General features: G+C 46.4%; 1 protein-coding gene across 1 annotated transcript in view; it reads left to right on the top strand.

Annotated features, from left to right (window-relative positions):
- Positions 1-12,578, top strand: part of LOC311488899 (receptor-type tyrosine-protein phosphatase N2-like) — a gene marked incomplete at its 5' end in the record, with an annotated part of 207,251 nt that overhangs the window by 150,776 nt on the left and 43,897 nt on the right. The window contains one exon of the mRNA XM_084545761.1: positions 7,234-7,446. Coding sequence (XP_084401887.1) covers positions 7,234-7,446 — 213 coding nt within the window. The remainder of the gene's footprint in view (positions 1-7,233; positions 7,447-12,578) is intronic.

Raw genomic sequence — 12,578 nt, 5'->3', positions numbered from 1 at the left:
CTTGTGTTTTGCGGTCGAAAAACTGTAAAGAACTTGAGGCTAAAGGAAAAACGATTGTCGCGTCGCTGAAAGGGACGGGAAATGAAATATTGGCGCCCAAAGCTCCCTTCACTGTCTCTCCTCCACTTCTATTAGCTAGCGCTCCGAACACCGAGGTCTGGGTAGGTGGGGGTCGAGAGAAGTATTAAGAGCAATGGAGGAGTGGTGGGGGGTGCAAACTGAAAGCCACTGGTCACCCCCGCCTAAATCCACCAACCACAAGCAAACCCCCCCTCCCGCTCCCTCCCTCCCCACTCAGAAGCACTCAGAAGCAGAGCAAGGTCCTCGCTGCCTGCCACCTCCAGCTGTCGCCAAGGGGGACAAAAGGTTGTGTGGGGGTGTCTGTGAAGGAGTTGGAAGGGAGGAGGGGAGGGGGGGGGGGGTTTGAATAGAAAGATAAACCCCATCCACTCCACAGGAAGGACCTTGTCATCTGCATCGGGCAGCATCTCCTCACTTTCTTCTCTAAGCACAAACGCAAACAGTGGATGAGACGGGAGGTTTCAGTCCACACACACACACACTAAACCACACACACTAAACCACACACGACTCTACTGTACGTCAACGCTAGTGTAAGTGTAAACGCCCTTTTCTCTCGCACAAATACGCAGACAAACGCGATCCTTCCTGACTTCATCCTCCCGTGTTTGCTGCAGCTGTTTGTCCTCCACTGGTCCCGGCGCCTCCTTCTCCTTCTCCTTCTCCTCCTCCTCCTCTCCTCACCGCTAATAACTCATTAGCCTCGTTTGCTGATTAGGCCTAGGGGTGACCACGGTGCGTTGATGTGCACGGCGGGGGCAGCTCCGCTCGGTTATTCTTCCTCTCCGAAGAGTGCAGAAATCAGATATCAGTGCACGCTCCGAAGTTTATTCACATTTTACTGACCGCTCATTCCAGATAGAAGTAACTTTCTTGTGAAATCGATTGACCAATTGCAATATAAGCATTTCTGAGCTTAAAGAAAAGTGGAAAATGTGTAGTTTATCTGCTTTCAGTTGAATTAAACCAGTTTTTCTCAAAACCATGTACACTATATCCACTCCACTGTTAATAGAGTCCTAAAACCTTATTAAAACCAACTTGGGAAATAAGAAAGTGCCAGTGGAGATCCTTCTGAGACATGCATGGATGGTCTTGACTCCAGCAGCAGCAGCGGCAGCGTTGGACTCATCAGCCTGGAGAGATTTTCCAGAAAACAAGTGAATGTCGCCGCGTCTGCAGGATAATTCGAATTCGTTGGAAGGAAAACGAGATTTTAAGGCTCAGCGTGAGTCTGAATGAGTTGTAAAGGGAAAATGTTTTTGCCACCACCCCCCCACCCTCCTTTTTTTTTTTTCTCCTCCATCCCGTACGTTCCTCTCCACCTCCTCTCCTCGCTCCTTCCTTCCTCCCTCCTCCTCCTCCTCCTCTTCCTCCTCCCCCCGCGCATTACTCTCTTGTCCTCAACTCCTCTTCCTCCTCTCCTCCTTCCTCTTCCTCCTGTCGGCAACATGTGGAGCCGTCGCCATGGCAACGAGGGGAGGTGACATGTGCTGTAGACAGGCAGGCAGGCAGGCAAGGCAGGCGAGGCAGGGGATGGAGGGAGGGATGGGAGGAATATAAGGAGGAGCCCCACGGCGCACTTTGTAGTCTCTCTCTCTCTCTCTCTCTCTCTCTAAAAAAAAAAAATAAATAAAATAGCATCTCATTCCTCCCTGTGGAAGTAGTCCTCACTCTCCTCTCCTCTCCGAACATATGCCGAACTGCATCGAGGGGGAAGAAGGGAAAATAAAAACGGAAAGAGAAATCTGTTGGTGCGTTGAATCTCTTATTTTTTTTTGGATCATCCAAATGGAAGAAAGAAGAAGAGGAGGAGATAAAAAGCCGGGAACTTTCTTTTTTATTTCATTATTTTTTTTCCTAAAGGAGTGGAGGGGAATGATGGGAGGAGATGAAACTCCCTTTCTCTCTCTCTCCCACTCACTTTCCACTGCTCCTCCTCCTCCTCCTCCTCCTCCTCCTCCTCCTCCTCCTCTGCCGCCGCCGCCGTCAGTCGGTCGGTGTGGTGCTGCCTCTGAGTCTGTGGTGTCGGTGCAGCCCGAGTGGAATGGGGAATAGACGCAGGAGGAGGTGTCTGTTGCATCACCTCACCGTGGATCTTTGGTAGGATTTTTTACTAACAGTTGTTTTTCTTCATAATGTTCCTTGATTTCTGTCGTCACCTGCAGCCGCCGCCGCTGCCGCCGCCGCTGAATATCTCTGCTCCTTTTACCAAAAGATGATGAGTCTGTGCTGCTGTTTCTTCTCCTCCTCCTCCTCATTCGTCAGGAGTCGTTTTACATGCACCGGCGTTTACATCAGACCGTTTCCAAAAATAGCCCGAAAAGTAGTTTTCATTTCTTTCTTCATTTATTTATTTATTTATTTATTTTAGCACGTGAACGCGCGTTGGGAGTATCCGTGGAGTTTAGACGCTGGCCCCGGCGCTCAGCCTCCACGCAGCTGCAGCTCGACGCTCGCTTTAATGGGACTGCTCTGGTTTTCTCCAGCTGCTGCAGGAGTACAAACTTTTAATTGTGCTTTTTCTTATTTCTTTTTTTTATTATTGCTGCAAATAGAGGCGTATATGATAAATATTGAGTCATTTTTTTCTGGTAGGAAGCATCCCAGTCATATATGAGAAAGTGATTCATAATTGTGTGTGTGTTTGAGGAGGATATGCACGGGTTAGCAGATGGAAATTAGCAATCTCTCTCTCTCTCTCTGTTAGATATTTAATATTTGCCGTGGCTTTAATACCGGAGATGAATCTGTGCGTGCGTGCAACTTCACAGGTGTGTCAAACCACCTCAACAGCCAGATGCGTCTGATTTACGGGACTTACATCTGCGGACGCGCGCTTCCGTGCGCTCGTGTGCTGAAAGGTTTTGTTAAAAAAAAACCCCGGCTGAACTTTTTCAAAGGCCCCGGGATGAATCAGAGGTGAGGGACAGATCTTTGTTTCCTACGGCAGTCATCGCGGGGCGGTTGTGGGGTTGGGGTGTGTGGGGGGGGGGGGGGGGGGTGGAAACAATAGCCGGCCGCCGCTCTCCCTCTGACCTTTTTTCACCCGTTCTGAATGAGCCAGGGCCGTGCAAATCCATCTGCCTTTTGTCTATGGAAGCTTGGCTAATCCACACTCCCCCCCCTCCACACACACACACACACACACACACACATATACACCCTGTCACACTCAGACCAACCAGGAGACCCCTCCACCACACCTCCATCTGTAATCCAAAATCTACGCACACATGCGTCTGTGCTTACTGCACTCTTTAAACACATTTAAGTCTGATTTCTTCTTATTTTTTGAGCGATTTTAATTCAAATCAAAAATCCTGCAGAAGAAAAATAACTAAAACCGAAAGAGTTTTTCTCCACCGGTGCATTTCCTTTCTCCTCTCTTCTCAAAGCTTTTATTTTATTTGTGTGTGTGTGTGTGTGTGTGTCAGTAGGGAGTGTTTGCTTGATATTTGCTGAAAAGGGATGAACCCAGCATCAGCAGCAGCAGCAGCAGCAGCATCGTACACAGAGCCAGACATCCAGCCTGCATCCTTGACGGCTGGATGTAACACTCAAGTCAGGAGGAGCCGCGCGCTGTATGTCAAAACCACGCTCGCCCGTGTGGAATGGAAAAAAAAAATTTGCAAGTACAATCGATTTTGCGGGAGCAGATGGACAATAGAGGATGGAAGCGTGAAGGGAACTCCCTTCGTTCTCCCCTTTGCCTTCGGGGGGAGACAATATATATATTTTTTTTCATTTCATTTTTTTTCTTTTTTCGTCCGATTCTCCTCCAGAAACAAACAGGATTCTCTTTGTTGCTGTTTTAAATTAATTCCTGCGTTGAGAGGAGATAAGAAACGTAACATCTGGGCCCAGGATTGATGCAGATTAGATTTTTATTCTGGTCCCGAATCGATTCTGTCACACTAATTGTGTTTTTAATTTATTTATTTTTCGTAGCATTAACCCAAAGTTACGTTTCCTTTCGCTTCCCCTCCGCGTTCCCCTTCACGTCTGTGTCGATCAAAATGTAATTTCGGTGGAAGTGTTAAAGCCGTGGAACTGCAAGGCCGCGAGTATAACCTCTCATTACTGGAAACACAGTCGAGAGTTGCACCTGTATATTACTGAAAAGGTTGCACGGCCTTTTTTTCCTCCACCCCCCTCCAGCTGCGAATGCTCCACGTCCCGTCCTGAGCAAACATTTGATTTTCAATCATTGCAGATTTCTGCTACGTCGGCCTCTGCGGCGGCGCCAAGAACGGCTGCTCGTTTTTCATAGCCGGCAACTAACAACTCATACACCACCACCACTACCACACACACACACACACACACACATACACACTCCTCCACCCCCTTTACTGTTCCTAACAACTGCAACCAAACTTGATTAAGCAGGTGGGGTCAGGCTACATTTGTTTGAATCAATAGACAGACATGCTTGGCAGCCATGATAAAGAGACCAATGGGGGGGAGGAGGAGGAGGAGGGTGAGGAGGGGAGGTGGGATCAGCGTGTGTGAGCGTGAGGAGGGAGGGAGGGGAAGGAGGAGGAGGAGGGCGTGCTTTTTTTTTCCGAAACGCCGGCATCTGTCCCGCGAAAAGATGACTGAGCTGTTACAGTTAGAGCCTTGAATTATGGGCCATTACTGGCCGAGCAAGATGCAATCCCTCTCCATGAAACTTAATTTGACAAAACAATGAGATGACTCGAGGAGCAAAATGACAAATGAAGTTATTTGATCCGTGGTAAGAGTGTGGGGGGGGGGGGAGGAGAAGGGAGAAGGGAGGGGAGGGGAGGGGAGAGAGGAGGGAGGTAAAAAAAAAAAAGAAAAAAGAAACATATTGCAAGAGATGATTGCAGCAGTGGATGCATGTGGAAGCAGCAGTGATGCATTATTAATGGCCTTCACCGAGCTCACAACACGTCCAGGCCGACGCCGCTGCTGCTGCCGCCGCCGCCGCCGCCGCCGCCGCCGCCACTCGGCTACTTTTATATACGATGCTTCTTCCTCAGCTCTGCCGCCGTCTTTCACATTTAAACCACATTAATGAAAAGACACATTAAGAACACACAACATGCAACATTAACATCCACAGACTCTCTCACAGATTCATGAACAGCCTCCGTAGTAACCTTACCAGTAGATCAATCTTTTAGATGTTCTATACTTCAGAGCTGAATTCTTTTTTTTATTTATTTTTTTTGTTCTGCTTTATTAATACATTTCTTTTTTTTTTTTTTTATTTCTTAGCAGTGAGAAAGTTCTCTTTGGTGCCCCAGTCAGAGAGAGACGCTCACAGTTCTTCTTTCAGGGCCGTCACATTACTATGCAGCCAGCTTTTACAGTACGGCTCAGAGCTCCCCAAGCAAATTGGACGCCCCACAAAGCGTCGGACAACTGTTGTCCCCCCCCCCCCCCCCCCCCCCCCATTGTGGGTCTTTCTGCAGGCACTCTTTATCAGGTGCTGAATGCAGCAGCAGCAGCAGCGATGAATGAAATCATAGGGGGCGAGGGAGTGGAACGGAGGGGGGCATTATCGAGTGGCGGTGACGGTGTAGGGTTGAGGGGCGTGGGGTGGTGTTTGGGGGGGGTCACTCCCCGAAAAAACCTCACAAGAATTCCAGGACAATCCGTGTGCGGGGCTCAGATCAGTCCTCTTCCCACCTCCCAGGGTTTCAGTGTTCCTCCGCTCTGACAGGCGGGCAGGAGGGAGTCGACAGGGCCGCCCTCCTCCCCCCCCTCTCGCCCCTCTCTCTCTCCCCGCCGCTTTCAAAACCTCCTTTCCATTAACTCACCACGCCACACATCGCCTAATCTCTGTGACCTCTACCACTGAGGGATTTTTATTTTTTTTCTTACCCTCCCCATTTCCATTTTACCCCCAAGACAAGCCGGCTGCCTTTTTCTCTGGAGGCAAACAATAACATGCAACATAAAATTACAAGCAGTCCACGCTAATGATGGGCTCGAGCAAGGCTTTGAATTTTTGGGAGACATTAATCTTTAGTGTGCTACCAAAAAAAAAGAAATAAACCAGCCCAGAAAAAGGCTTCTTTTGCTATTGATTCTCTCTGATAATTCTTTGTCAGGAGGAATTACAGGCCTTGTCGTAGGCAGTGCAATTTGCAGCTCTCCTCTTTTCGGTTCTTGCCTCCCTCTTTGTTGTCAAGATCATTATGCGGTGTGTAATAACGGGGAATGATGTTGCCTATTGTTAACTCTTAGCAGTCAGGTAAAATGCACCAGGGCCATTATCAGGAGCTCGCTGGGCCGGAGCTGGAGCCTGGAGGCCTGGTAGCGAACGGTTCAATAAGACTCTCAGATGATTCCAGTGGTGGTTTTCTTTCACGCGCTCCCGGAGCAGTTTTGTCCTGACAGTGCCGCGGTGCGTCCATTGTGTTATCGTAAGCGGCAGACCGGTTTGAAAGCGGATCTTTAATCTCCAGTTGTTTGCTGAAGGATCTGGTTCCCGGTCGGCGGAGCACTTTCTCGAGGAGCGTCTGCCGCCTCCCGTTCTCGGGGCTGGAGAACGCCTCCGGTTGTAGCGCGCGGTGCTACAGAGCCGTCCGGAGACATCCAGAATGCTTTGCTAAACACGATTTTATGCATTCATGGGCACAGATGGCGGAACAAACACTCGTGATTATGCTTTTCATCGAGCACGGCGATATGCATGTTTATGTGTTTCCACAAAAAAAAAAAAAAAAGGAATAATAAGAAGCATGTGGTTTACACTTTCATCTACACATTCAGAATCAAACATTTTTAAGTGAATCTCTAATTAATGCGTTTAGTGGGGTTCAGATGGATTAACTTGTCAGTGTAACTTTTTGTGTGTGTGTGTGTCTCGAAGCTCTGAGAGCCTGCAGGCTTGTTCCAATCAAACACTCGGACGGCAGATGATTTTCCAGATTACTTCCTCTTGTCTGACTGATCAGTAAAATCACCTGAACACATGCACACACTTCTAGAAACATATGTGCAGTTTCTTTCAAAGCAACCGCTGCAGACATTTTCAGCACGGCGGATATATAAGAACTCTTGATTGCACTGGCAGCGCCGCGCTCTACCTGATGACCTGCAAAGAACGCAGATGAAAATAATGACAGGAACACGTCGTTAACCCTTTTCCGTCTGCTCTCTTGCGGCCCGCAGGGAAGCCACATCAACCAGATCCCCACCAAGTACAGCCAGGCGGAGTCGACCAAGTTCCTCATCCTCACCGTCGTGTCCATCCTGTGCATCGTCGGCGTGCTGCTGGCCTCCAGCGTGGTCTACTGCCTGCGCCACCGCTCGCACCACAAGATCAAGGAGAAGCTCACCAATCTGGGGACGGATGCTGGCAGCGATGCTACCGCCACCTATCAGGTAGGAGGTGTTACTGCGCCGCCTGTGAATATGAATATGAAAGATTTGTGCTTGATGTTTCGATACAATATGATACGATAGAATATGTTATGACACGATGCGATACGATACGATACGATACAATACGATACAATATGATACAATACGTTATGACACGATACGATACAATACGATACAATACGATACGATACAATACGTTATGACACGATACAATACGATACAATATGATACAATACGTTATGACACGATACGATACAATACGATACGATACAATACGTTATGACACGATACGATACAATATGATTCGATACGAAAAGTTACGATACAATATGATACAATACGTTATGATACAATACATTATGACACGATACGAAAGGATACAATATGATGCGTTATGATACTATACGATACAATACGATATGAAATGATACGATACAATATGATACGATACGATACGATATGATACAATACGTTATGACACAACACGATGCAATATGATACGTTTATGATACAATACGATATGGTACGTTATGACATGATACAATACAAAGTAATGATACGATGCGTTACGATACGATACGATACGTTATGACACAACATGATACAATACGATACATTATGATGCGATACGTTATGATACAATACGATACAATACGTTATGACATGATATGATAAGATACGATAGGATTAGGGCCTTTATTGATATTTTTATGGCAGCAGAGGTACAAGCAACACAACACAAAAGTGCTAAATAAGTAGCAGTACAGTAACAGTAACTCTTCCCTAAACATTTTTGCTTGTAATCCCTTAAAAATTAGGAAATTTATTGCAAAGTCACATTTAAACCACAAACCAGTAATTTGCACTAAAACGAGGAAACAAACATAAAAGATGTTTTTTTATCATAAAATAAAATATAATTTGAGCTATTTTATTTATTTTTTCTTTCTTTTCTGCTTTTCTGTCCTGGCATTAAGAGTGTGTCAAATAAAAACCCAACAAAGAGCCAAACAATAGATTATTATTTATGACATTTTATTTCCCCACACAACAAATGATTGTTGTATTACCTGTAGTTTAAAGTGAACAGAACTCATAAAATGAATTTAGAAAAACAGAAATTCAGTCTACAAAAACTTTTTAATGCCTTACTAAAAATCACTCGAGCCATTTTTTTATTTCTACCATTTTTACTTGCCAACATAAAACAACAGCGGGTCATTCTCGTGATCCGTCTTCACACAGCCTCCCACAGTCTTTTTTTTTTGTGGTTTCCACTCTGAGTTATTTCCATTCCCACTCTGCTTGCTTGTCGTAATTATCCTTTGACCAGAATAGCCACGTGTGAAATTGAATTTACAGAATCACAGTATTAAGTGGCTTTTTGAGCAAAGAATTAGATTGAGATTTTTTTTCCCTCCCCACCGTGTTTTTAAATGAGCGTGGTCCTGGAAGCATTGATTTTATTTTTTTTAAACGAGCCCGGACCCGCGCCCCTTATATTTCTCGCTCTTCCCCGGGGATCTTTTAACTCCTGAAATGGACGCCGCTGCCACGTCAGAAGGTGGTTCACCTCTCCGCCGGGAACCTGCAGATTCACGATGTTGCTTTTTTTGCACGATGATCTATTGTTCGCCCGAGAGGTAGACGACGAAAGAGATCAAATATAAAACAGTGTTACTCCAGCGTGTCCTAACGTGTCCTGACATTTCAGCTTCACACACTCATCAGTTTACATCAAATATTTATTTTTCCTCAGTGTTCTCGGTTACTTTTCTCTGAGGATCATTTTAAACCACTAATTCTAATTAAAATTCACACATCGGACAGTGTTTGCGAATTATTTATGCAATTAACAGCTTGACAAAAGCCTCCGTGTTGCTCTTTCTTGGGAGGTTCGCTCAGCCTCGGTGCCTCGGTGAAGGAGCTCGGCGTTCAGCTCCCATCTTAGCCGTGTAAACCTTCGTCTTTTTGTCAGTGCTGCTGTGTGGAGGGGTTCCCTGGGCTGGTTCTGGCTGCTTTTTGTGGTTCAGTGTGTGTGTGTGTGTGTGTTGTCTCTAGGGCTACATGCAATTAAAGCAGACAGGAAGCAGCAGGCTGCCTGACGGCCTTACTACTGCAGCTCCTCCATGCTGGCTGCAAGACACAAACACACACACACACATCCCGAACACGTAGACGCTCGTCTCTTACTGGATGTTAACGCTTCTCGTCCTGCGTGTTTGAGGCCCTGCATCACAACCCTCTACACACAAACACACGCCGTTTTCCATTCCCGTCACCGTGGATCCCCTCCACCTCTGCCTCTCGGCTCCTCTGCTCCCGGGCCTGTCACTCAAACGGGCCCCGGTGTAACGGCAACATGGGATTGGCCGGCGCCGACAAAAGGACGCGTTGATTGACAAGCGTCGACGGAGGAGCGTGTGCAGCGCGTCGTGGAGCTGGGGCGGGGCAGACGGTGGATGATACTTGTCAGTCACTCAGTCCCTGGATTACTCCACCGCCGCCGCCGCCGCCGCCGCCGCCGCCGCCATGGGAACCTGCAGTGTCTCCTTCAGTTTATCTTTACATCTGATTCAAACTTTTATCTCCTCCTAAAAGTCTTTTTTTCTGTCTCTCTCTCCGGCGCCGGCGGCGTCAGATCATCGTACCTGATTGCAGCGCAGCTCAACTTTTTGTATTCTTATTTATTTATTTATTTTCTACTGCGCAGATTTTCCACAAATCAAGAGATATTATCTTGAAGCAGGATCATCTCATTTAAAGATATCACCATGAACTTTCTTGAAACATCAGAAAGGTTTTGGAGACTTTTTAACTTTTTAAACCTCAAGACAAAAAAAAAATCAACTAGTGATTGACTCGTCATTTTATTCTCCAGCTTTTTATTTTCTTTCCTCCTCCGTCCCGCCTCGTTCTGTTTCCCCTCTCTGTCTCACTTTCAAGGACTTTCATTTCCACGATAGCATCTTAGCTCTGCCAAAAGAATAAGTGCGTCACACTCCTCCAGTACATGTCAATTTAGATTCAGCAATCAAGCGGTAACTCTTGTTCTCCGTCCGCCCTCCTCTCCGTGTCACCTCTCTTTCTCCTGCCTCTGGATGAATGCATCGGTTTGCTGAGGACAACCTTTCATTAAATAAAATCAGACCGGTCCCGTTCCTCTGACTGATCGCGGACCCTCACGGTGCTACGAGAGTGGGAGTGAATAAACTATGAGGGAGAGAACCAGTGACGTACAGCGCCCGCTGGATGCTCCTACAGGAGTGGATTTATGTCCAGAGCCGCTGCAGGAAGTCACGCAGCGTTAATAGGAAGTGACAAAAAGTAACGATTCGACTTTGACACCTGAGATCAGGGTTTATGTCCCGTCTCCAGCAAATAATAACTCACATAAGCTCCTTATAAGCAGTCTGTCCCTGTCCCTAATCAATGAGTTTTAGATCCTAATCATAACTTTAAAGCGCTGTAGCTACCAGGCTCTGGTATAGATCATATATAAGTCACTACGTCTCTTTCTGTTCTGGTTTCCAGCCCGGATAAAGTAGATGTTGGTGTTTATTGCATAGATCCTGGTGAATGCTACATGCTAACTTTGGTTTAGGCTTCAGATCTGCCAGCTAGCTGTCTGCTAACAGCACGTTTAAATGCCTGGTGAATGCTACATGCTAACTTTGATTTAGGCTTCAAATCTGCTAGCTAGCTGTCTGCTCCCAGCACTTTTAAATGTCTGGTGAATGCTACATGCTAACTTTGGTTTAGGCTTCAAATCTGCTAGCTATCTGTCTGCTCCCAGCACTTTTAAATGTCTGGTGAATGCTACATGCTAACTTTGGTTTAGGCTTCAAATCTGCTAGCTATCTGTCTGCTCCCAGCACTTTTAAATGTCTGGTGAATGCTACATGCTAACTTTGGTTTAGGCTTCAAATCTGCTAGCTATCTGTCTGCTCCCAGCACTTTTAAATGTCTGGTGAATGCTACATGCTAACTTTGGTTTAGGCTTCAAATCTGCTAGCTATCTGTCTGCTCCCAGCACTTTTAAATATCTGGTGAATGCTACATGCTAACTTTGGTTTAGGCTTCAAATCTGCTAGCTATCTGTCTGCTCCCAGCACTTTTAAATGTCTGGTGAATGCTACATGCTAACTTTGGTTTAGGCTTCAGATCTGCTAGCTAGCTGTCTGCTAACAGCACGTTTAAATGTCCTGGTGAATGCTACATGCTAACTTTGGTTTAGGCTTCAGATCTGCTAGCTAGCTGTCTGCTAACAGCACGTTTAAATGTCTGGTGAATGCTACATGCTAACTTTGGTTTAGGCTTCAGATCTGCTAGCTAGCTGTCTGCTAACAGCACGTTTAAATGTCCTGGTGAATGCTACATGCTAACTTTGGTTTAGGCTTCAGATCTGCCAGCTAGCTGTCTGCTAACAGCACGTTTAAATGCCTGGTGAATGCTACATGCTAACTTTGATTTAGGCTTCAGATCTGCCAGCTAGCTGTCTGCTAACAGCACGTTTAAATGTCTGGTGAACGCTACATGCTAACTTTGGTTTAGGCTTCTGATCTCCTAGCTAGCTGTCTGCTAACAGCACGTTTAAATGTCTGGTGAATGCTACATGCTAACTTTGGTTTAGGCTTCAGATCTGCCAGCTAGCTGTCTGCTAACAGCACGTTTTAATGTCTGGTGAATGCTACATGCTAACTTTGGTTTAGGCTTCAGATCTGCCAGCTAGCTGTCTGCTAACAGCACGTTTTAATGTCTGGTGAATGCTACATGCTAACTTTGGTTTAGGCTTCAGATCTGCTAGCTAGCTGTCTACTAACAGCACGTTTAAATGTCTGGTGAATGCTACATGCTAACTTTGGTTTAGGCTTCAGATCTGCCAGCTAGCTGTCTGCTAACAGCACATTTAAATGCTCCACGTTGAGTCCTCTTTCTTCTCGTCTTGACGCCACCATACGGTGTCACGCTCCCCACTTTTGTTTGTTTGCTTGCTCATGCACGCAGGCACAGGCCCCCCGAATTTGTTTAGGTCAGGAGGACCATGTAAACAAGAGGCGTCCCGTGTGAGCCTGATGCGCCCCGACCCCCGAACCCAACCTTCCCCCCATCCCTTATTAGCAGGTTATTAT

This window comes from Chelon labrosus (assembly GCF_963514085.1).
Source record: "Chelon labrosus genome assembly, chromosome: 6".
NCBI classification, from domain to species: domain Eukaryota; kingdom Metazoa; phylum Chordata; class Actinopteri; order Mugiliformes; family Mugilidae; genus Chelon; species Chelon labrosus.
Note: the sequence above shows the minus strand (reverse complement) of the source record. Positions and strands in the feature narration are given on the sequence as shown.